Consider the following 26454-nt stretch of genomic DNA (forward strand, 5'->3'; position numbering starts at 1 on the left):
TAATAGTGAATGTTATCTGGCTAAGGGATACTCCTTTCTCAAGAAAAAGTATTTATTTGTGAACAGTTCCTAAGATCTGTGATTCGTCATGTAAGTTGAGAGGGGCGTATCTTGGCTATAAAAGATCTTTGTACATTTCTGTTGGTACTTTTCAATGGTTCATTAGAGATGGCGCATCATTGAAAGTCAATGGCTATTGCAAAGCTCTTATTAAACAATATGTAGTTTAGGTATAACTCTGACTGGTGTGTGAAGTTGGTAACTCTCTCCTCATTTGGTAAAGCAGAAAAATGCCACGACAGTATGCAGGCCATGGGAGAACTGGGACATTTTCAGCTTCCAGGAATTGTATACAGATCCTTGTGACATGAGGCTGTGTGCATTATCATGCTGAAAGATGAGGTGATGGCGGCGGATGAATGCCACAACAATGGGCCTCAGGATCTCGACACGGTATCTCTGTGCATTCAAATTGCCATTGATAAAATGCAATTATATTCGTTGTTCGTAGCTTATGTCTGCCCATACCCTAACCCCACCGCCACCATGGGGAATTCTGTTCACAACGTTGACATCCGCAAACCACTCGCACACAAGACGCCATACACGCTACACTGTCTGCCATCCGCCCGGTAAAGTTGAAACCGGGATGTATCCGTGAAGGGGACAATTCTCTGGCGTGCCAGTGGCCATCGAAGGTGAGCATTTGCCAATTGAAGTCGGTTACGATGCCAAACTGCAGTCAGGTCAAGACCGTGGTGAGGATGAAGAGCACACAGATGAGCTTCCCTGAGACAATTTCTGACAGTGCAGAAATGTTTCGGTTGTGCAAACCCACAGTTTAGTCAGCTGTCCGGGTGGCTAGTCTCAGACGATCCCGGTCCATTTTAAATTCAGTCTGTAACACAACAAAATGTGGAAAAGTCAAGGGGTGTGAATACAGGCACTGTATCTGCTGTGTCCATGCACTCAATTCATAGTATTCGCAGTAACAGTGAACTTAAAGTGACCTTGTGTTTAACCTTACAAATTTTGCCCAAGTCTGCTGTAGTGGTATAAAGCAACTTTTAACACTACTCATGTCAAATAAGGGAATGATCACTTTAATTGTGATATAATTCAGAATTTGCTTGACTAAATAGACTCTTAAACCACGTAAACAGTATATCTTCATATTGGTTACGGTTAAAGTCTGACAGTATTTCAGTCATCTGCACTATTGAACCCGGACGTGATGGCCTTTTATAGATGAACCTTTGAGCTGATGTGCAAGTGATATTGCAATAAACATTTGATCATCTCAAGTTGTTCCGAGAAGAAACGCCATTTCAAGGTGTAGACATGGCAGACTTTCTCCTTGAGAAATATCTTTGCTGCCATGTGTGTTCTGAGATTTATACAGACCCTGTGTCTCTTAGTTGCCTCCACAACTTTTGTTTCGGCTGTATTTCCAAGTTCTGGGATGAAACAAAAAATAGTAACTGTCCGATCTGTAAGAGAAAATCTTCCAAAGGGTGGATGCCTAACTTTGCCCTGAAGGACCTGGCAGACTCATACACAAAGAAGGAGAAAAGGGTATACGTCATTGACTCAATGACCGATGAAGTGATCGGGTCAACAGGCTGTGGCAAGGAAGAGAAGAGGGGTTCCACCAGCTCAGAGAAGGAAGAAATGAGGGCGTCCAAAGATTTACGGATGGAAGAAAAAAGGGAGCCCATAGAATCAGGTGTGGGAAAAAAGAGGGGTTCCAAAGGCTCGAGGAGGGAAGAAATAAGGGGGTCCACAGATTCAAGAACTGAAGAAAAGCACGTTTTTCCTGGCCTGGCTGGACAAGTGTTGTGCAGTAAACATGCAGAGAAGCATAAGTGGTTTTGTATGGACGAGGGGAAAGCTGTGTGTAACGTCTGTGAAAATCCAACTCAACACTCTGGACACAAGGTCATTGATATAGAAAAGGCTGTAGTTGACCTCAAGGTAAATGTGTGCACCTGTTTCAAATTTCTACATGTTACTGGTATAATTTTGACTTGGTTAGATTAAGTCACATACCCTCTAACCTCACCTGGTGTAACCAGGTGTTGCTTGCCAATGCCACCTTAGCTGGCTTTTATAAAATCAAAGATAAGTTTATTGGTTGCCTACACAGATGTGCAGGTATTATGGTTGTGCAGCAAAATGGTTATGTTACTAGCTCCAAGAGTACAGTAGAATGTCTAGCAAATACAATACACATACACAAATATTTTCGAAAGTCCAAATAACAATCCAAAGCAGATATATTAGGCTGAGCAGTGTCTGAATCCAGAATATTCAAATGTAGTATGTATTGAAAATCTATCATTTGGAGAAGAAAATGGTATGTACAGTAGTAGGTATATTAGGACGAGCTACAGTACCGTGCATTAAGAAAGTATTCACACCACTTTTTGTTGTGTTACAGAGTGAATTTAAAATGGATAACATTTAGATATTGTGTCACTGATCTACACACAATATCCCAAAAGGTTGAAGTGGAATTTTGTTTTAAGACAACCCCTTTGTTATGGCAAGCCTAAATAAGTTCAGGAGGACAAATGTGCTTAACAAATCGCTTAATAATTTGCATGAACTCGTTCTGTGTTCAATAATAGTGGGTAAAATGATTTTAGAATGACTACCCCACCTCTGTACCCCACACAATTATCTGTAAGGTCCCTCAATCGAGTAGTGAATTTCAAGCACATAGTCAACCACAAAGACCAGGGATTTTTTCAATGCCTAGCAAAGAAGAGCACCATTTCGTAGATGTAAAAATAAAAAAACGCAGACTGAATATTCCTTTGAGCATGGTTAATTAATCAATTAATAAATTATTAACTAAGCTTTGGATAAATACTCACAGTCACTAAAAAAAACAGGCGTCCTTCCTCACTCAGTTGCTGAACAGGAAGGAATCTGCTCAGGGATTTCACCATGAGGCCGATGGGGATTTTAAAACAGTTACAGAGTATAATGGTTGTCATATGAGAGAACTGAGGATGGATCAACAACATTGTAGTTTCTCCAGAATGCTAAGCTAAATGACAGAGTGAAAAGAAGGGAGCCTGTACAGAATAAAAATATTCCAAAACAAATATCCTGTTTGCAAAAAGACACTTGAGTAATGCTGCCAAAAATGTGGCAAAGAAATGAATGTTATATCCTGAATACAAAGCATTATGTTTTGGGGAAATCCAACACAACACATCACTGGGTACAACTCTTCATACTGTATTTTCAAATACGGTGGATGCTGCATCATGTTATTGGTATGCTTGTCATCAGGCAAGGACTAGGGAGTTTTTTTTTACAATAAAAAGAAACGGAATACAGCTAAGCTATGTTCCCTCTAAGCTGCCCACGATTGCCAATAGACCATTGCCACATAGGGGTCTATGTTATTATTTTTTAACTGCACTGTGTTTACAGCATCAATACAATCTCACACTCAATTCATGCAAATATGTACAAAAAGTATTTCAGCAGATTTTGTGAGTTTTTGTGTGGCTGAATTCGTGTGAAAATACATCAATTTTGTGCAACTTCGAAACAATCTTTTGAAAGTTAATGGAGCAATGCATTCTGGGAAACAATGTTCTACACTGCCTTTTTTATATTTATTTTAAAAATCAAACGCGTCAACAACCCTATATTGTTAATCAACCAGGTTATCACTGAAATACATATAATATACTAGTAGCCTTACAACTTTTTTATTTATTAAAAAAATATTTAACATTTTTTACCCCTTTTACAACTCCCGTACGGCCTCGACGAAGGTTGAAAGTCATGCGTCCTCCGATACACAACCCAACCAAGCCGCACAGCTTCTTAACACAGCGTGCATCCAACCCGGAAGCCAGCCGCACCAATTTGTCTGAGGAAACACCGTGCACCTGGCAACCTTGGTTAGTGCGCACTGCGCCCGGCCCACCACAGGAGTCGCTGGTGCGCGATGAGACAAGGATATCCCTACCGGCCAATCCCTCCCTAACCCGGGCGACGCTAGGCAAATTGTACGTCGCCCCACGGACCTCCCGGTCGCGGCTGGTTACGACAGAGCGCGAACCCAGGGTCTCTGGTGGCACAGCTGGCTTGCCAATGCTATTTTCTATGCTTGTTTTCACTTAGCACCCGTATCCCAAAGTATTATGTCGAAATTTATGAGGTTTGCCAGATTGGAATAAAATCTGTCTTTGTCTTTTTTTGTGTGAAATCGATGAAGGTATTTGATTGGGGAATGGGGATACATGTTCATGATGATCAAGCCTTACATAAAAAAAATGTGTTTGGTTTAAATTCCCCTGGTGCAACTGCAACAGTATTTGCATCTAGAACGAGTCTGGACTCTGATCAATTAAGCCATTCCAATACAGTTCAACAGGTTAATATAAATAATGAATTATGTTGGCTTATACACTAAACACCAAGGCAGTTTAATGATGATTATTATGGTCGTGTCAATAATGTTAAGGTGCCTTCGGAAAGTATTTAGACCCCTTGACTTTTTCCACATTTTGTTACATTACAGCCTTATTCTAAAATGGATTAAATAAATACAAATCTTCAGCAATCTACATACACTACCCTATAATGACAAAGCAAAAACAGGTTTATCGATATTTTGCAAATGTATTAAGAATAAAAACAGATACCTTTGTGCTTAAGTATTGAGACCCTCAGTGCTTTGTTGAAGCACCTTTGGCAACGATTGCAGCCTCGAGGCTTCTGGGGTATGACGCTGCAAGCTTTAAAAAAATATATTTTAGAATAAGGCTGTAATGTAACAAAATTTGGAAAAAGTCAAGGCGTCTGAATACTTTCCGACCGCACCGTATATACTTATGCTAATATAACAAGGCATATGCTACCGCCTCTTCCCAGAGACCTACTAGGCTTTCATGGCAACGACCATTAGAGTTCACTTTGTCCCATATGAGTCCCTGTTGCAGCGTTCACTTTCTTCCGCTACACTGGTGGCAGCATTGGGACCACTTCCTGCTCAAGGCTAGTTATGTGATCTAGTGGTGAGAAGTTTTCTGTTTTTCAACAATGTGTTGGGTGTAATTACATTGATATATCTAGTGAACAATGGATAAGCAACAATGGGTGTGAAGGACATAAGTAGGTGTGATCAAGACTTACGTCAAAGATGCCTGAAGCTGAAACGAAAGTGCTATGCCCTGACCAGTTAGTTATTCAGAAGAAAATCCTCTGACTGTCAAATTTACATAATTTAAGAAGGGACCAAAAACAAAACACATTCTACACATTTACAAACTACCTGTTAAAAGTGTTATTACAACCATGGTGTTCTTTTGTTACTGAAGCTTAAATATCTAATAACCTGACATTGGTCCATCCACATCATGTGGGTAGACAAATAATGTGTGTTATGCAGCAAAACACAACTATCCTTTTTTTTAGGATGCAAACCAATAATATGACTCACTGTTGATCCATCCTGTACTGATCTAATGAGGTGGATGTAAGATTTTCAACGGCCTAGAATCAAGGCCTTTCCCAGTCATGAAAGCTAGGCCCATCTTAGTTCTCATGGGCAAAGACTGAATTCAAGTTAGGGGTTGTATGTCAGACACTCCTATTCCACTTTGCCCAACATGTTATACCCCAGAGGTTGTAAATAAACGCTTTTAAAGGTGATAAATTGTATCATTTTTATAGCGCTGTGAAATCCATAGTTGAATGGCTTCAAACTGAGCATTTCTAACTAGAAATTGCTGCTGAAATTAAACATAGCTTAGGGTTAGGGTACTGACTCTCCTATGCCACTTTTTCCTACTTCTTATACCCCATCGGCTGTAAATAAACAATTTTTTAAGGTGATATAACACACAAAAACGCACAAAATCTGCAGAAAAACTTTTGTACATATTTGCACGAATTGAGTGTGAGATTGTGTTGGCATGAAAGGTCTTAAGTACAGTTGAAGTTGAAAGTTTATATGCACTTAGGTTGGATTCATTAAAACTAGTTTTTCAACCACTCCACAAATTTCTTGTTAACAAACTATAGTTTTGGCAAGTCTGTTAGGACATCTACTTTGTGCATGACACAAGGCATTTTACAGACAGATTATTTCACTTATAATTCACTGTATCACAATTCCAGTGGGTCAGAAGTTTACAAACACTAAATTGACTGTGCCTTTAAATAGCTTGGGAAATTCCAGAAAATGATGTCATGGCTTTAGAAGCTTCTGATAGGCTAATTGACATAATTTGAGTTAATCAAAAGAAGTCAGCCAAGACCTCAGAAAAAACATTGTCGACCTCCACAAGTCTGGTTCATCCTAGGGAGCAATTTCCAAACGCCTGAAGGTACCACGTTCATCTGTACAAACAATAGCACACCAGTATAAACACCATGGAACCACGCAGCCGTCATACCGCTCAGGAAGGAGACGCGTTCTGTCTCCTAGAGATGAACGTACTTTGGTGCGAAAAGTGCAAATCAATCCCAGAACAACAGCAAAGCACCTTGTGAAGATGCTTGAGGAAACAGGTACAAAAGTATCTATATTTGTCACGCCCTGACCTTAGAGATCCTTTTAATTCTCAATTTGGTTAGGTCAGGGTGTGACTAGGGTGGGCAATCTATGTTTTCTATTTCTTTGTTGGCCGGGTATGGTTCCCAATCAGAGGCAGCTGTCTATCGTTGTCTCTGATTGGGGATCATACTTAGGCAGCCTTTTTCCACCTGTAGTTTGTGGGATCTTGTTTTGGTACTGTGCTGTTTAGCCCTACTAAGCTTTACGTTTCATTTGTATTTGTTGTTTTTTCGGTGTTCATTGAATAAAATAAGATGTACGCCTACCACGCTGCACCTTGGTCCGATCTTTCCATCGACGAGCGTAACAATATCCACAGTAAAACGAGTCCTATATCGACATAACCTGAAAGGCCGCTCAGCAAGGAAGAAGTAACTGCTCCAAAATCGCCATAAAAAATTCAGACTACGATTTGCAACTGCAAATGGGGGCAAAGATCGTACTTTTTGGAGAAATGTCCTCTGGTCTGATGAAACAAAAATAGTACTGTAAGGCCATAATGACCATCATTAAGTTTGGAGGAAAAAGGGGGATGCTTGCAAGCCGAAGAACACCATCCAAAATGTGAAGCACGGGGGTGGCAGCATCATGTTGTGGGGTTGCTTTGCTGCAGGAGGGTCTGGTGCACTTCACAAAATAGATGGCATCATGAGGAAGGAAAATGATGTGGATATATTGAAGCAACATCTCAAGACATCAGTCAGGAAGTTAAAGCTTGGTCGCAAATGGGTCTTCCAAATGGACAATGACCCCAAGCATACTTCCAAAGTTGTGTCAAAATGGACAACAAAGTCAAGGTACTGGACAACAAAGTCAAGGTATTGGACTGGCCATCACAGAAAAACTGACCTCAATCCTATAGAAAATTTGTGGGCAGAACAAGCATGTATGAGCAAGGAGGCTTACAAACCTGACTCAGTTACACCAGCTCTGTCAGGAGGAATGGGCCAAAATTCACCCAATTTATTGTGAGAAGCTTGTGGAAGGCTACCCAAAATGTTTGACACAAGTTAAACAATTTAAAGGCAATGCTACCAAATACTAATTGAGTGTATGTACATTTCAACAATTGGGTTGAAGATGGGTGATTGTGGAAGCCAGGTCATCTGATGCAGCACTCAACTTTTTTTTACAAGGATTAAATGTCAGGGATTGTAAAAACTGAGTTAATGTATTTGTCTAAGGTGCATGGAAACTTCCGACTTCAACTGCAGATGCACTTGTTTTGAAATCAAAGCAAAAGCTGCATGTAGCCACGTGTGCACATTTGTTCATATCCTTTGCTAGTTAGTGAGTTATTAACCCAGTTATAGATCATTTGTTGTCAGCACTGGGGGAGTGACTGCTTCCTACAAGAGCAAAGAGCTCTTCAAGTCAAGCAAAGAGCTTTTTTGTCTTTAAGGGGCAGTGTTTTATTTTGAGACAGGCTTGAATAAGCTAAGTAGCCAATGGGCAGAGGGTAGCATAATTTGTCTGATTCTCTGTAATAATGGTACAGTGTGCATTTTATTTTGTAAAGTGGTTTCTTGCATCAAACAACACCTCCTTGTCTGAAGGACAAGTGAATTATCAGGTTAATGTTAAGCCCGGCATGTTTTTTTGAAAGGTCTCATGGAATGTAGGCCTACATTGAACACCACACATTGGCTGCTACTGTAGGCTGAATGATAGAACAGCTATTTCCATGTTGAAATGTTATGGGATGCATTTACTCCATTGTTTTTTATGGTAGGCCTACTTATGACCAAATAGCCACAAGAGCCTACTTTACCACTGAAACTGTAACTTAAAGCAAGTACAGCCTCAGTGTTCACAGTAAACCTGGGCTGGAAGTTGCACAGAATTTTCACAACCTTAAATTTTGCGCTCAGCAGCCTTGAAATGTTTTCAGTGCCTACACTTTTCTTTGAGGAACCATTGCAGCTAAGCGCAGGAAAAGTCCTTTTAGCTAACCCCTCACCTAACCCTGTAACCTATCTCCTAAACTTAACCCTAACCCCTAGTCTTTCTAACATTAGCCACCTAGCTAGAATTCGTAACATGCCATACATTTAGCAAATTCATAATATATACGTTTTTCAAATTCTTAACATATAATACGGATTGTAATTCGTAACATATCATACGAAATGGGTGATCCATTTCCATTTCACATCCCCAAATGAATACATACCATATGAAACAGAACATATACTAAATGGAGTGTCCTGGATTTACCTACAGAATAATATGAAATACTCTGAGACCAGGTTGGGCTATGTTAACAACCTGTACAATGTCACACAGGAAAAGCTGAAGCTGTACATGAAGCCTATGCAGGACAATCTGAAGAAATGTACTGAGACTGAGAGAAAATACAAGCATATTGTGCAACACACAAAGGTATGTGTATTGGCAATGGAAGTAACAAAATAAAATACAAATATAGAATTTTATCTGAATTAAATTGAACATACTTTTTTACTTTAATACTTTTGAAATTGGTTAATTTGTGTTTTCTATTAATTGTTCTGAAATGTTCTAACTATTCTTCAATTTTTCTACGTTTCTAACAAAATCATGACATCATTAGCCCCAACCAGTTATTTTTGCTAATTAAGATGCTTCATTGTCATAGACACAGTTGGTGGACACTGAGAGGCAGATAAAGGAGGCTTTTGAGAAGCTTCACCAGTTTCTGAGAGATGAAGAGAAGGCCAGACTAGGTGAGCTGAGGAAGGAAGAACAGCAGAAGAGAGATACTATGACCACAGAAATGAAGATCATTCACGACCAAATCTCATCTCTTACAACGGGTATCACTACTTTGGAACAAGACTTAAAGAAGCAGGATTTGCGCTTTCTGAAGGTATGAACACAGTAATCCCAAAACTAGACTGCAAACATTGTATGTTGCATCTGTTAGTTAGGATAACGGACATGCAATGCTAGCGGTTTAGCTTGAGGGTACGGATTAGATCATTTTACAATATCACCACCACAATATTGCAGTGCAATCAATGTGATTGTGAGTGACGTATACTCCCCAGGGTGCTGTTGCTGATAAGAATAAAAATACATTACTGCAGCTTTTGGGAAGGTATCCATTATGGTGATGGCTTTGATTCCTTGTCTAAGGTTTAATCAGTTGTTTTCTGCACAGGATATTCCAATGTGTTCTTGACTATATTCTAGCATAATATGATTAACATTCCGTTTTTCTCTGTCTTATCATTGCTAGAGCTACAAAAACATCCAAATGAGGTACGTCCAATATATTTTCTTTCTCAATATTATACGGTATCTGCTTGTTACTGATATAGAGAAATTACTCCTCTTACACATAAACGATATGGCCTAAAAAATAACATCTCAATATTTGAATGGATGGTGTTCATGGATTGCTGGAAGATCCTTGGTGTCAAACTCAACCCAAGTACAATTGTACTGGAACACACCAATGTGCATCATCAATGCATGCAATGATCAAGCAGAAATATGGAATCAAGCTGTCATATTGGATTAGCAATAAATCAAAGCATACTCTTAATTGATGTGCTACTCCTAACTTGACCAAAAACCTTAGAGACAGTAGGCACAATTGTAAAAACATATATGTAATATAACAACAAAACTTTCTGAACGGGATTGTGTAGCTCAATGACTTGGTTTAAAGCATCTCAGATTGTTTGGGCATTAATTTAAAAAAAATTGATATCAGGTTCATTGATTTCCAGTTTTTTTTTATGCTAACATTAGCGGTTACGAGGACTCATTCCTTGTCCATAGACTCCTTACAAGCTAAGGAGAACACTCACCCATTATTGTGATTTACAGTTGTAGGGCCCAGCTGCAGTGCACACCACAAGATCCTAAAATATTATCGGGAGTGCTCATAGATGTGGCCAAACACCTGGGTAACCTCAAGTTCAGAGTCTGGGAGAAGATGCTGGTGATTGCTAACCACAGTGAGTAACAGTTAAAAGAGAATATGTTTGTGATTAATATGTATTGTAGATGATAGAGTAGGTTTAACATAACATTTTATTTGTTGTAAAACTTGTCTTTATAGTCAGTTTTCATGATGTAGCTATACCAAAGAAAAGGTATACACTGTATAGAACTAACAGAGTATCTCCTTATCTTCAAGCTCCTGTGATTATGGACCCCAACACAGCTCCCAGCTTTCTCACTTTGTCTGATGATCTGACCAGTGTGCGAAACTCAGGCATGCAGCAGATGCTGCCAGATAATCCAGAGCGATGCACGTTTAACGCAAAAATTTTGGGTTCTGAAGGGTTCACCTCAGGAAAGCACAGCTGGGAGGTGGAGGTGAGGAACCACCCCAGCTGGAATTTGGGTGTGGCAAAAGATTCAATCAACAGAAAAGATAGGACATTCGCAAATCCTAAATATGGAATCTGGGCAATAGGTTTAGAAAACAGTGAGTATACAGATCCAGAGGCTAGGCTTCTTGCTCTGAAGAGGAGACCCCAAAGGGTTATGGTGCAACTAGACTACAGCGGAGGGGAATTGTCCTTCTATGACCCCCGTGACATGTCAAAAATCTACACTCACAAAGACACATTTAATGAGAGACTCTTCCCATACTTCTCTATTGGAAAATGTAAAGATGCCAGTGAACCTGGATTCATTCAGATCTGCCCCTCAAAGGTGTCTCTAAAAGTGATGTCATCGTAAATTTAACGAGGAATTTTTCATAGATAAAAGCATCATAGAAAGCCTTTATAGTGGGATATGGTACGTCATTCCTCGTAAAGACTGAATAGAAATGTTCATGATAGGTAGTATTTCATATTTAGTAGAAATTCAACAAATACATCATTTAGAGTCATTGAGGAATATATCATGAACATGTGGATATTCAAATATACAGAGTTGGTGTCATATTAGTATGCTAATTCAAATTGAATGACAATCTAATCTACTTTAACGACAATCAAAGGGCATGTTATAAAACCCTTAAATCAATTATTAAAATGTAATAATTAAATTACTGTGGGTAATGATTGACTCTTGTACCCAGCTCAGCTTTTAGCTGTAAAGCTTTTGACACGTAGCGGTAAAGTTATTGTAACCTTTTCTTGATCCAATTCTTCCTTGTGTTCTCAGAAAGGAGGATGTATACGTAAGGAAATCGTAACACATTTATGAAAGCAAGCATAATAAAGCTTTGGGTTGAAATAATCTGAGTTATTGTAGTACCGGATTCTAACACCAGAGGGGGCCTGTCCATCATTGGAAAAAAAATGTGTCCTATTCTCTGGCCTACTATGAATTAGATTTGCTCACCTCCTGCGTCCTCTCTCGCCTCCTTTTGAAAAAGGTCCAAATGAATCGGAGAGTCTGCGAGGAGAGTGAACGTGGATGGAAATCTGATTGCTTGAAATGAGACAGTCCTTCTCAACTCGCAAGTCATTAGGCAAATTACGTTTAAAGGGGTGGATCCCAAAATAAATGTGTAAAGTGATAAAAACTAAAGTTCATTTTTTAGATAAAACAACGTGTGCATATTTTTCTCCTCTGACAAAACAAAAGCTGATTCAAAGTGGGTGTGTCCGATTTAAAAACTTCTACATACAAGTGTATAGTGTTGGATTCGACATTTTGAACATTGACCCATTAAAGACATGATAGATCAGACGCATAGTATATTAAGGGGTGAAAGAGACTAGGTCTCTGTAGAAAGACAGATAGCTGTGGAATGTGTTGGGTGACAAGAAGAGAGCGATGTCCTGATACAGGGGAGACAGATGGACCTCTGTGGATTAGATGAAGGAGGGGTTAAGGTCAAGAGGTGGGGACAGATTCTCTTAAGGAAGTAATAAATGTTTGTTATCCTGTTACCCTCTTTATTATCTTCCTGTAGAGCCATAAAATGTAAGGATTGGAGAGAAGGAGGAGTGTCTTAAGTGGGATATAAATATCTGGATGGGACAAATGTTGGGTTTTCTGATTACAGCTGTCCAGAACTTTTAGGAATAATTAAACTTGGTTAAAGCTTCTCTAGTGTCCGCGAGTTATTTACTCTGAAAAATAAGAACCTAACAATAATCAATAAAAGTTGGCTATGGTGCTGGAGAGTAACTTTTACATTACTACATTCCTAATGAAAATAATCAACTTTTTCCTCAGTACATTTTCCCTGACACCCAAAAGTACTCGTTACATTTTGAATGATTAGCAGGACAGGAAAATTGTCAAAGTTACGCACTTAACATGAGGTCATCCCTCCTGCCTCTGATCTGGCAGACTCTAAACACAAACGCTTAATTTGAAAATGATATCCGAGTGTTAGTCTGCCACTGGCTATCCGTAAATGTAAAAAACAAGAAAATGGTGCCGTCTGGTTTGTTTATTAAGGAATTTTAAATGATTTATACTTTCACTTTTAATACTTATGTATATTTTTGCAATTACATTTACTTTTGATACTTAAGTATATTTAAAACCAAATAATTGAAGACTTTTACTCAAGTAGTATTTTATTGGTTGACTTTCAATTTTACTCAAGTCATTATCTATTAAGGTATCTTTACTTTTATTCAAGTGTGACAATTGGGTACTTTTTCCACCTACCAACAAATTGAAACACTCCTCGATCACATATTGGTCTTACCGAAACGATCATCTCCCGCTTTCATTCTCTTGTGTTAGCAGAATGCCATCCATTCCTCAGTTCAATGAAAATTGCACTGTAGCCTTTCACTGTAGAATATGGATAAAGTTATATTGAATACCATTAATTGCAGGTAGACTCTCTCTGCAGGTTTTCAGATAAACGCACTCAATTCAAGATATAGAACTTTCAAAATACAGAAAATGACATTTTAAATCCATAAGGTTAATTAAAGTATCAACTGTCATTTTATTACAGTTTATTGGCATATATTTGCATCAAACAGAGAACATACATAACTATTACTTATAGTAAACTGAATGCATAATTTTGTGATGCAATTCAAACAACCTTGATTTTTCACATATTCATTCATTCAGGCAGATTCAGTGCATTCAGAAAGAATTCAGACACATTGACTTGTTCCACATTGTGTTACGTTACAGCCTTATTATAAAATGGATTCAATAGTTTCCCCCCCTCACTAATCTACACACAATAACCCATAAAGATAAAGGAGCAACAGGTTTTTAGACATTTTTGCAAAATGTATATATAAAAAAAATGAAATATCACATTTTCTAAGTATTCAGACCCTTTCCTTTGTTAAAGCACCTTTGGCAGCAATTACAGCCTTGAGTCTTCTTGGGTATGATGGTACAAGCTTGGCACACCTGTATTTGGGGAGTTTCTCCCATTCATCTCCGCAGATCCTCAAGCTCTGTCAGGTTAGATGGGGAGCATCGCTGCACAGCTATTTTCAGGTCTCTCTAGAGATGTTCGATCAGGATCAAGTCCGGGCTCTGGCTGGGCCACTCAAGGACATTGAGACTTGTCCCAAAGCCACTCCTGTATTGTCCTGTTGGAAGGTGAACCTTCGCCCCAGTCTGAGGTCCTGAGCGCTCCGGAGCAGGTACTCATTAAGGATCTCTGTACTTTGCCCCATTCATCATTCCCTTGATCCTGACCAGTCTCCCAGTCCCCGCCGTTGAAAAGCATCCCCACAGCATGATGCTGCCACCACCATGCTTCATCAAAGGGATGGTGCCAGGTTTCCTCCAGACGTGATGCTTGGCATTCAAGTCAAAGAGTTCAATCTTGGTTTCATCAGACCAGAGAATCTTGTTTCTCATGGTTTGAGAGTCTTTAGAAGCCTTTTGGCAAGCTTCTAGCGGGCTGTCATGTGCCTTTTATTGAGGAGTGGCTTCTGTCTGGCCATTCTACCATAAATGCCTGATTGGTGGAGAGCTGCAGAGATGGTTGTCCTTCTGGAAGGTTCTCCCATCTCCGCAGAAGAACTCTGGAGCTCTTTCAGAGTGACCATTGGGTTCTTGGTAACCTACCTCACCAAGTCCCTTCTCCCCAAATTGCTCTAGGAAGAGTCTTGGTGGTTCGAAACTTCTTCCATTTAGGAATGATGGTGGTTAATGTGTTCTTGGGGCCCTTCAATTCTGCAGAAATGTTTTGGTACCCTTCCCCAGATCTGTGCCTCGACACAATACTGTTTCGGAGCTCTACGGACAATTCCTTCGACCTCAAGGCTTGGTTTATGCTCTGACATGCACTGTCAACTGTGGGACCTTATATAGACAGGTGTGTGCCTTTCCAAATCATATCCAATCAATTGAATTTCCACAGGTGAACTCCAATCAAGTTGTAGTAACATCTCATGGATGACCAATGGAAACAAGATGCCCCTGAGCGCAATTTCGAGTCTCATAGTAAAGGGTCTGAATACTTATGTCAATCATTTGTAATACAACTAAAAACCTGTTTTGCGTTGTCATTATTGGGTATTGTGTGTAGATCGATGAGGATTTGTATGTATTTAATCAATTTTAGAATAAGGCTGTAACGTAACAAAATGTGTAAAAAGTCTAGGAGTCTGAACACTTTCCGAATGCACAGTAAGCTAGGAAGAAAGGAGTTTGGCTGATTTCTCATCGGACAGCTCATCTGGCAAAAAATACGTTTGAGAATCTGTCAGTGAAAACAGTGTACTGATGCCTCTTGGTAGTTTACAGTTCTGTAAAACCATTGGTAAGTTCAATAAGGTGCCTCATAATCAATCATGAGAAATACATTGACACAGTACTACAATACACAGTTTGTTAGCTTACGTAAACATCTAAATCATAGTTCAAATATGATGACACTACTTTACATACTCTTTTTGGTTCAAATTAAAAATAAATGTTTCCTGATACTGACATGATTCTCATGTTTTTACCTACCGTATGTATACCTTGCTTATTACAGCTATGCACAATCAAATCCTATAGTTTAGGAGGAGGACAGTGATATGTAGAGGTTATGCTTCAGGTAGCAATGAAAAAATCTAGTGCCAAAAAATGTCTGATTCATTCTAAGCATAACCGAAATGTTGATACAACTCATTCCTCTGACGAGAGAGCCAGTCTTTCCAACTTGGCGTCGAAACGTTTTCGGCTAGAGTCCAGAATGTTGATGCCGTTCTTTTCAAAGTCATACCGAAGTTTATGCAGCTCCTCTAGTCGCCCTGTGATGTTCTGTGTGCTGTACTCCAGGACTTTAGGTTTCTCCAGTATCTGCCTCATAGTGATCCCTCCCTTTAATAGACAGTCCAGTTTTGAACTCAGCGTATCCGACCCGATGAACAGCACAGTGGGGTAGCAGACGATCAGTTTCTTGACGTCGACTTTCCGACAGCCGAGAGACGCCAGCTTCTCCTGAAGCATCTTGAGGTTTCTCTTCAGGTACTCGTTAGAGAGGTCCAGGATTTCTGCCCCAGCACCCTGCAACAGAGCCAGCAGCTCCGGATCACTCATCTTGAAAGTCGCCTTGAGGAAGTCAATGTTTGCCTTCACCCTCTTGGTGCTGCGGATGAGGATATAGAGGTTTCGGGAAATCACTACCTTGGCGAACTGCCCCGGGTCCTCTCCACCCAACTCGGCGCACACATCTTCCAGGAACTCCACCATCTGACGGTTGAGCTCGACACTGTTGGAGAAGGTCCGTGGCGCTGTGGTCAGCAGGCGGTGGAGGTCCTTGGCGTTGAGGCCCAGCGAGCCCAGGAACACGATGTTCTTCTCCAGGTTGTCGTTGTCGCTCGAACGGAAGAAGGACTCGGGCGAGCGGTCCAGAATGCTGACGATTTCGCTGTCGCTCTTGAAGACACCCCGCCACATCGCCCAGCGTTGCTCCAAGTGCTCACCCGAGCGAGTGATGGCTCGTGGGTACCGGGAGATGATGCCGGCCACCACTTTGCGGCTGGCGCCTTTGCCATGGAGAAAGTGAGCCAGACCTTGCTCATTGGTGATGATCTTGCGAAGCACTCCCGGTTGGCGCTGGCGCACCATCTTCACGTCCACCCCCATGAAGGTCAAGCTCTCCAGCAAGGACTCATTCTCAGGCCCCACTGAAGGCTTTGAGTCGCTGACAGTTGCAGTGACGGTGCAAAGCCCCCTGGGAAGACCAACAGATGTCAGCTGGGTGGGAGATGAGACAAAGCGGCTAAAAGCTGGTACAAGGGTTCTGTGAAGGCCTAGCAGACCCTGGACTCCTGGCATTAATGTCATATTCAACACTGTTGAAACATGACATCAGACCTAGAAGAAAAAAATACAAGAAAATATTATCAATAAATTCTACCTCAAGTGAAATTATAGTAGACATTTAAAGTCTACTGAACTCATTAATGATACTGATCAAAGTCAAGCTACTTTGTGCATTCTCTAAGCAGGAGGAGATATTATAAAAAGTTTTCTCCAAACAGCTGTGCAGAGAATACAGTCATTTTATAGGCCCTCAGTTTGTGCACCATTCAGCAGCACTGCAGTAGCTTCTAGCTATAATTAATACCAGTCCCACATATACAAGCTATCAGTGTTAACAATCTATTGTAAGTGTTTCATGGAGATAAGTAGCTAGTTATAACAGCCTATCTAGCTAAATGTAAGCAACCATTTAGCCTGCATGCTAGCTGACGTTGCTGGGAATTAGCTTGCAAAAAACGGAGCTAAATACAATTATATTTCAACTTACTCGGTCGATTGTCTATAAGCTTGATCCATATGCATTGGAGGAGACAAACATCTAATGGAACTTCATTACCAAACGTAGGCAGAGAGGAGGTAAATCTACAACAGACCCACGTTTGGAACGTTTTATAGAACATAAATTAAACAGATTATTTTTCTCAATTTCCCCCTGAATAAGGACCAAACCTACGGACAATCGGCAATGTTTAAATTTAATGTTCCTTAACTTCCGGCAGACTATCCGGATTTTTGTAAACTAATTCCAACGATAGTAGTGTGTAAATAATAGCGCTGCTAAAAGCAGTTACTTACTTACGTTAGTCATTAGCTACTGTAAATTATGCACTACCGATCCTTAAGAAGTTACCGGACATATTTGGTCTACTCTCCCATTGACAGTGCACGCTTTGTGCCACATTGAACATGCTTTTTAAATACATGAATTTGCTTGTGTACTATTACAGTAACTAACATTAGCTAGCTACCTAAACAAATCCTTATTGAAAGTTAGGTATTTGTCTTAATAACTGCTCACCCTTCTTTTGTTTGGTTTCTCCTCTACCACACACGGCATACCGTTTCCCAATGACCAACAAACGAGGAACAAGCAGATAGTTTGTTTACATTCATTTCCGGTAAAGCCTTTAGCGCACTCTTGCTGTGGGGGTGGACGTGCAGTTTGTAATGCCATGCAATATATAGCAATACGCTAGAGGGCGCCAGAAGTCCTTGGATGGCGCCATTCAATTTCTGCAAGAGGTGTATCGGAATAAACATAATATTTGTTATTCCTGCCTCCTGTAATTCTGCATTTGCTATCATATTTATATAATTGGCTTTCTTTACCATATGACAGAGTTATATAGGCATAACGTTATGTATGTTGTATGTTTACAGGCCCAGTGTAGTCAAAATTGTTATACGTTAACTGACTTACCTAGTTAAATAAGGTTAAATAAAATAAAATAAAATGAACAAAAATATAAACAACATGTAAAGTGTTGGTCCCATGTTTCATGAGCTGAAATAAAAATCCCAGAAATGTTCCATATGCACAAATAGCTTATATCTCTCAAAGTTTGTGCACAAATTTGTTTACATCCCTGTTAGCGAGAATTTATAATTTTCCAAGAGAATCCATCTACCTGACAAGAGTGACATATAAAAAAGCTGATTAAACAGCATAATCATTACATTATACAGGTGCACCTTGTGCTGGGGACAATAAAAGGCCACTTTAAAATGTGCAGTTTTGTCACACGACACAATGCCATAGATGTCTCCATTTTTGAGGGTGTGTGCAATTGGCATGCTGACTGCAGGAATGTCCACCAAAGCTGCTGCCAGAGAATTTAAATTAACATTATCTTCCGTAAACTGCCTCCAACGTCATTTTACAGAATTTGGCAGTACGCCCAACCCGGCTTCACAACCGCAGACCCCGTGTAACCACACCAGCCCAGGACCTGCACATTCGGCTTCTTCACCTGTGGAGTTGTCTGAGTGGGGTGGAGGTGTTGCTGAAGAGTATTTATGTCTGTAATAAAGCCCTTTTGTGGGGAAAAACTCATTCTGATTGGCTGGGCCTGGCTCCCCAGTGGGTGGTTCTGGCTGCCAAGTGGGTGGGCCTATGCCATCCCAGGCCCACCCATGGCTGCACGACATAACCTGAAAGGCCGCTCAGCAAGGAAGAAGCCACTGCTCCAAAACCGCCATAAAAAAGCCAGACTACAGTTTGCAACTGCACATGGGGACAATGGTCGTACTTCTGGAGAAATGTCCTCTGGTCTGATGAAACAAAAACAGAGCTGTTTGGCCATAATGACCATCGTTAACTTTGTAGGAAAAAGGGGGATGCTTGCAAGCCGAAGAACGCCATCCCAACCGTGAAGCACAGGGATGGCAGCATCATGTTGTGGGGGTGCTTTGCTGCAGGAATGTCTGGTGCACTTCACAAAATAGATGGCATCATGAGATAGGAAAATTATGTGGATATATTGAAGCAACATCTGAAGACATCAGTCAGGAAGTTAAAGCTTGGTCGCAAATGGGTCTTCCAAATGGACAATGACCCCAAGCATACTTCCAAAGTTGTGGCAAAATCGCTTAAGGACAACAAAGTCAAGGTATTGGAGTGGCCATCCCAACCCCCGACCTCAATCCCATCGAAAATGTGTGGGCAGAACTGAAAAAGCATGCGCGAGCAAGGAGGCCAACAAACCTGACTCAGTTACACCAGCTCTATCAGGAGGAATGAGCCAAAATTCACCCAACTTATTGTGGGAAGCTTGTGGAAGGCTACCTGAAACGTTTGACCCAAGTTAAACCATTTAAAGGCAATGCTACCAAATACTAATTGAGTGTATGTATGTAAACTTCTGACCTACTGGGAATGTGATGAAAGAAATAAAAGCTCAAATAAAAGCATTCTCTCTACTATTATTCTGACATTTCACATTCTTAAAATAAAGTGGTGATCCTAACTGACCTAAGACAGGGAATGTTTACCAGGTTTAAATGTCAGGAATTGTGAAAAACTGTGTTTAAATGTATTTGGCTAAGGTGTATGAAAACGTCCGTCTTCAACTGTATACAGATAAATAAATACAGAAAAAAGAAACAGAAGGCATTTTCATCCAGTCCGATACAAAGAGAAGATTCATATGGGAAACATATGTTACCAAGTTTCCAATTCCATGTCAGAATGATTCAAGAGTGTTTTACTGTTGATCATGGTTCTCATGGGGTACAATGTTAGGTTGAATGGCGGGAACCCGGTTTCTGAGATTTACCAGGATTTATCATCCAAAACCACTCCCCTTTCCCGGGATAAATTACTGCGAGCAACCAATAAATTATAAAAAGTTCTTTATATGAACAGCATGGCGTGAAATGGAACTGTTAAATGATATGCAATGTCTAAATCTGGCTTATCTATGGCCACTACACGATGAATCAACGCTCGGGTTAGGGACAGACCCATCTCAGTATGGAGCTTAGTTCACAAAGCATCTAGACCTAGCATCTCATCATGGTAACTTTTTTTCTTGTGACAGGTAGGCATACATTTGCTGCTAGCGTCTTTTGTGCTACAGTAATATAAATACCAAATGCGCTTCTAATTTACCCATCTGGCTTCACCTTGTTTTTATTGCAGCAGCAGAGTATTAAAACAGCCTATCACTCGAATGCTGTTGCTTTAAATCAGTGCACTGGCGAGCACTCTCTCGCAGTCTTTCTCTCTCTCCATCAACTCCATTCAAATTGCATCCAAAATTGATAATCCTGTTCTAGATTGATCTATAGCCCTATATATAGATGTCCTAGCCAGTGGCGATTTTAGCATGTAAATCTTTTTGTTTGTTTATGCTTGCCAGCAAAGCCACTAGACAACACAACACAATACTAAACAATACATTACTAGCACTATTACAGTGACAAACGATGCCCACAAACAGCACCATGGAGTGAATCCTTACCACTGCTACACCTGGCTATCAGCAGAGCCTTGTCTGGCAGCGAAACAGTTAATTTGCTTTCTACCTTAAAAAAAAAACATAGCTGATATGGCTGACTTGCTACTGACAATTGAGATGTACAAACTATGGCATAAGGGGATGGCGAGCGGATAAGAGGCAATCCGTAATTTTGATTAAGACATTAATGAGCGAGCTAGGATGGACATAGTCAATATAACTATTTGTTTTATTTTTGAAATGTACAGCGACAGAATTCAGAACATGGGCCGTTCTTACAGTATTCTCCCTGGACACCAAGTCAGAACCGTAGGATAAGTAAAGGGGACATATAAGCAGACAATGAAAGTTCTTACAATATTAAATTATTACATTTCTCTAAAACAGGCTATAGGCTACATGTGCACCACAAAGTTAGAATGAGAGGGAAAAGGATCAAATTATTAGGGTGAGGTACATGGGCTACTAACAACTTCCTACACAACATAGACTTAGTATTACTTTCTTAACAACAGTATACATATCTCCCTGGCATAATACATAATTTATGCAGCAGTATACAATGCATTTTAGGACTCACCTTGTTGTGCTGTGCTCATTTGAACAGGAAGGTGGCGCGGCGGTCCTTCTTTTGGGCAAATTTTGTCATCAAACTTTGTCATCAAAGTCTGTCATTCTCTGGATTTATGGTGCTTTCAAGACTACTGGAAACTCTGAAAAAAACAAGGTTGAATCATGACGTCAGTGATCTTCAGGTTGGAGCTCTAGAAAGAGGCCCGAGATCCCGACTTAGAATTCTGAGTTGGATGACCGTTCAAAACGTTTATTTCCAAGTTCCCAGTTGTCTTGAACTCACTGAAGTCTGAGATTTCCCAGTTCCAAGTTTCCAGTTGTTTTGAACGTGGCAGTAGTCATGCTGGATTGACAGCTTGGCGAATGTATTCAACATTTTCTGGCCCATTGTGTTGCATGTGATTGTTTATCCTTTTAAGCTTGGAAAATAGACCTTTAAACTCAGACTTGGACCATACACCCACTCCACTGAATAGCAGACTAGTGATTGCTTTGCAACTCTTGCAGTTAGCCACTGATTCCTTCCAAACCACTCATTGTTGAATTTGCAACTTCCAACTTGTTGTGTAACATTTATGTCCAATCGCCAATGAGCAGCGATACGTTTTATCTATAATTTCCCTTCATTATTTCTCTTCCTATGACAAGGATGGAAAAGGATTTGCCAGTAGATTGTCGACTTCATTCATGATGGTGACTGCTTGTCTAGCTTGCTAGCTAAGATTTTGAAAGTATGATGTTGACATGATCAGTCCAATCAAAGCTACAGTAGATATAACGTGATTAGACTTAATTTGATCTGTGGTCAATGACCTTGAGCCTTCTTGGAAGGGCTCTTTTAATGTAGTTCTATGGCAACACCCAAGGCTTGAGTTTAAGAGCTCTCCCCATAGATTTTGCGGTGACATGGTGTCCCCATGAGTGACAGAACACTCAGGCAGTCACGGTGCAACTAGAGAACACTGCTAACCCCTACACTCCGCATTTTCAGTTTGCTACCCGACCACCACAGAAAGCACTGAGCTAGGCTGAAACACCTGCATTTTGGAGCTGCCTTACTCAAGAAAGCAACCCCTGTTTGTATGTGGCTTTATTAACTCAAATTGTTATTTTTATTACATTGTTTGCAAACTGATATGTGACACGTATTAATGCCAAAATTGCACGTTTTGACGTGACTGGAAGTTAGCCGTAGTTGGCTAACTAGCATGCAAGAAATAAGAACATTATAGATACAGTACAAAAAGACTGAAGACTGGGTCGGGTTTCTGGCAACCAAACCGATAAATAAGGACTACCAGCAGGCCTGGGTAGCGACCCTATATTTGTGCCTGGACTATATCTTGTGGAAGGATTAAATAGTATGAATAAATCCATCAAAATAATGTTTTTAATTAAAATATGTAAATCATTATTTGAGTATGTTGGTAATATGTTGTATAAAAGTGATAATGCCCTTGAAATCGGTGTTTGGAGGATATATTGTCATGGTTTGCCAGCCCTCGACTTGGTCTCAGGCCTAACAACACCCATGCAAATATATCCTCCAAACACTGACCTCTTGGTCATTATCACTTAAGTATAATACAATACAGTGCAGTAAGACTATTGGGTCATTATCACTTAAGTATAATACAATACAGTACAGTAATACAGTTCACACTCAAAAAGATTAGCCTACTGGAGCTAGTTTCATTTATTTACCCAAGAGATGATATAGCTAGCTACTTCTATGGGCTTTTATGTTTTTTTTTTCATGCATAATGTGCAATAGCCTATATCATACAGTAGTCTATATGTATTGAATAACGGCAAAATCTTTTGGGCATTTTTGGGCTTCATTAAATGCAACTTCTTGTGTATTGAAGGCCATCATGACCATGGGCTCCTCCAATCAGCCCATCTCAAGGCTGGAGAAGGAGAACTATCAAGGTGTTGTTTGGCATTGGACAATGAGACACAAAGGCCCTTATACTTTATTCATGCCATCCATCTAAGTTTCAAGTTGTTATTGTCAGGTGCACAAGTACAGTGAAATGGCTTTCGTTTTCAATGCCCCAGCAGCCAGCTGACTCTGTGCACCTCTGTCAGCTGTCCACTTCAGTTGCAATCCTTGCAGCTCAAGAGCGCGACTGCGGGAAGAAGTATCATCCTCCATCTCTTCCTTGATGAGCCCCTGCGCTCATACATATTTTAATATGGCACATAGAGCTATCTTTATTATTCAAATGGTTTTTCTTCCACTGCAAGGAAAGATAATGCTTTGTCAAGGCGCCAGTCTCTCTACTAATTTAAGTCATGTCTGGCGTGAGAGAGGCTCAATATTACCGTTCTGTACACATAATCAGCAGTGCAGTATGTTTTTCATTATGATCGCCCTCGCTTCCTTATTCTCCCACTCGATCCACAGCTCATAAAGAGGGTCTCATCTGTGTCTCGTTACTGATGTGATGAACAGTTATTGTGTTGGCTTACACTTTTCTTTAGTTTGCTTGTTGTTGTTATGTTCATCCCAGTGCACATACACTTAAAATCAGAAACTTTCTCCATACCTTATGGTATTGCCTAAGTCTCCTGCTGAAATGTGACTGCTTTATTTGTATGCACACACTTAAAAAGCGAGCTTATTCATATTTTATCAGACACTCTTATCTAGAACGATTTACAGGAGCAATCAGGGTTAATGTGCCTTGCTCAAGCCTACATCAATCGATTTTCACCTAATTGGCTCAGGGATTTGAACCAGAGACCTTTTGGTTACTAGCCAAACTTTACAACTAGGCTGTCTGCCACCCCAGTGAAAATCGGTGGAATTCAATTTATAGAGAGCATAAAGAGTTTATTTCTTTTTACTTGACGTAGGCCTACTGTATTGGTGATTCAGAAAGGCACCTAACCAATACATTTGTTTATTATTGTATCCTATGGTTATTTATTCAAGCCTTGAATGCTTGTTTTGTTATAGTGCAAATCATGGTCTTGTAGCATTTTTTCCTCAAATGTATTTGTTAAGGGATTCTGTTGAGACCTCATAGGGCAGCAGCGGTATCTGATATGACTGTGCATATCCCATAATCCTAAAACCCACAGGAAGCTGCTGGGGGGAGAACGACTCATAATAATGTCTGGAACGATATGAATGGATTCACTAATTCCGCTCCAGCCATTACCACGAGCCTGTCCTCCCCAATTAAGGTTCTGCCAACCTCCTATGCTATAGCTGCCCCTGGATTGGTCTCTCTGATAATGGCTTTTAGCAGGATTGTGATCCTCAAGACTAAATCAATAGGGAAATAGATATTGACCAACAGTAATGTACCAAAGCCTATTTTCAGGCTCTTCTCAGCCCTCGTTGTTTCTTTCAAGACGAACTGGAAACAAACAACCTCTACCAAAACAACCGAACTCCTATATTTTAAATGTCTATGTGGACTCTATGAAAACTGCCACTGTGTTGACATAATCTAGATCAGTTTCCTGATCCTTTTGTTGATGCCTTGCAATCATGGTGGTGCTTGGGTTACTGTGCCACTGACATAGTACTCCTCAGAGCCATCCATTATTAAAAGCCTAAAACTTTCAGATGGGCAGCAGGTCTTGCTGAAGGTGCTGCACAAACAACAAAAGTTCACAGGTGGGATCTGAGCTAAGGATGTCGAAGAGAAGATGGGTGGAATTCAAGATCTGCCAGACCATAAGCTGCACAGCTCCCATCAGTCGAAGACACAGACCCCCTTCTCCTGCTGCTGCCGGTATGTAGGTGTCACTGTCTGTGTAGAAGCTTCAAAGGTTTGATGTTTCTTTTCTGTGAGCTTTCTTGACCTAAATCACATTTTCAATGCTGATTATCAGGGTCTGCATGGTTTTCCAGCGCAATGGAGAATCCAGAGAATGTTCCTAAATGCTATAAGTGGTATAATTTGTGATGCGGTTGGGTTGGAAGCATTGACTGTAAATGTCAGATGGACATATTCTATGATTATGTGCAAATTGTGCTCTCATTTATTATTAGTTTTAATACCAAAATTGCAGAAATAATCATTTGGAGAGACCACTATAAATTCGTCATGATATTATTATTAGAGTACGAAAACTTTATTTTAAAAAAACCTCTAAACTCAGTTTGAACAATATTGTGAATGTTTTAGATCTGTTCTTAACTGGGCAGTGTGAAATGAATCACGATTAGCAATTGTGCAACACATTGACCTTGTTTGCACCTCCACAGAAATTATTTTGATTTACTCACGCATATGATTTCAATCAATGTATATTTAATTTGTATACAGTATGTTTCCCTCTGTAATTTGTTTTAATCAAATGACACGTTTTGACATTTCCTGCAGTAAGATCCTAAAGGGGCGTAGCAGCAGAAAACAGCCACCTACGTGACGTCAACGCAATCGTGTTTACGTGGATAACATGGCGGCGGAGATGTGGTTGTAGCAAGGACTATGTCTTCTCCTAATGCAAGCCGGTCGCAGTGATATGAAACCATTACTAAACAAAGTGAATGTCAACAAACAGAAACTTCGCATGAAGCCCCTTTCCTCTTTTCTCAGCTACATACAACGGTAATGGAAGACGAAGAGAGGCAAAAGAAGCTCGAGGCCGGCAAGGCAAAGGTATGATAGCCTAGTACTAGGTATCTAGCCGAGGTCAATTATTTATTTGCGTTTCAAAGTTTCGGTTAGTCTGGCTTGGGAACCACATTCATTGCTGCACGTGGTTCCCGTTATACATGGGCTTACATCGTTTTATTTAGTAGCTGTTTCGGGAGCCCCTTCCGTGTTCCCCCCCCTGTCAGCTGTCACTGCTAGAAAACATGCACCCCCATGGCATGGATGACAGCCCGGGGGTTTTAGGTGTCTGTGTTAGCCAGCTAGCAAGACTTCCTTTGTCATGTGAAGTTCCATTGGTATCTCATAGAAACGTGCTGTTTTCTCCTAAAATGTAGCTACCAGTTTTGAAGAGAAGTATTAATTTGAACTTGGATAGTTAGCGAACCAATTCATCCTTTCCTGCCAGGCTTGATTAACACCACGTGATTGAAATATTGAAATTCTTGTGTGACAGGTTCAGGACATGCCCCTAGTTAGCTTGAGCAAACTCAAATGTTCCATACGTCACGGATTCTTGGTTTCCTTTTTTATGCACGCTAACGTTACTGTAACCACC

At 40.3% G+C, this 26454-nt stretch overlaps 3 protein-coding genes across 13 annotated transcripts in view; 2 read left to right on the forward strand and 1 right to left on the reverse strand.

The window, feature by feature from the left end:
• The first annotated feature begins 1291 nt into the window (after positions 1 to 1291).
• LOC110496338 (zinc-binding protein A33-like) lies at positions 1292 to 12586 on the forward strand. The gene is made up of 6 exons (XM_021572162.2): positions 1292 to 1974; positions 8876 to 8971; positions 9207 to 9437; positions 9810 to 9832; positions 10406 to 10536; positions 10719 to 12586. The coding sequence occupies exons 1-6, from the start codon at positions 1342 to 1344 to the stop codon at positions 11267 to 11269; spliced, it is 1665 nt and encodes a 554-aa protein (XP_021427837.1). The 5' UTR covers positions 1292 to 1341; the 3' UTR covers positions 11270 to 12586.
• A 2433-nt stretch (positions 12587 to 15019) lies between these two features.
• LOC110496339 (transcription termination factor 1, mitochondrial) lies at positions 15020 to 17899 on the reverse strand. 2 transcript variants are annotated; one of them, XM_021572163.2, is made up of 2 exons: positions 17763 to 17899; positions 15020 to 16795 (listed from the first exon to the last, which is right to left on the reverse strand). In XM_021572163.2, exon 2 carries the CDS (start codon positions 16763 to 16765, stop codon positions 15602 to 15604), a length of 1164 nt encoding a protein of 387 aa, XP_021427838.1. In that variant the 5' UTR covers positions 16766 to 16795; positions 17763 to 17899; the 3' UTR covers positions 15020 to 15601. The 2 variants fall into 2 exon arrangements, with proteins under 2 accessions (XP_021427838.1, XP_036808807.1); XM_036952912.1 differs by lacking the exon at positions 17763 to 17899 and adding an exon at positions 17232 to 17691.
• Positions 17900 to 25651: 7752 nt separating this feature from the next.
• Positions 25652 to 26454, forward strand: part of akap9 (A kinase (PRKA) anchor protein 9) — a 138148-nt gene continuing 137345 nt past the window's right edge. For all 10 annotated transcript variants that reach the window (XM_021572164.2, XM_021572171.2, XM_021572172.2 and 7 more), the window contains exon 1: positions 25652 to 25901. In XM_021572164.2, the coding sequence (XP_021427839.2) occupies positions 25854 to 25901 (48 nt within the window). In that variant the 5' untranslated portion in view covers positions 25652 to 25853. The remainder of the gene's footprint in view (positions 25902 to 26454) is intronic.

Source organism: Oncorhynchus mykiss, chromosome 18, assembly GCF_013265735.2.
Source record: "Oncorhynchus mykiss isolate Arlee chromosome 18, USDA_OmykA_1.1, whole genome shotgun sequence".
Lineage (NCBI taxonomy): Eukaryota > Metazoa > Chordata > Actinopteri > Salmoniformes > Salmonidae > Oncorhynchus > Oncorhynchus mykiss.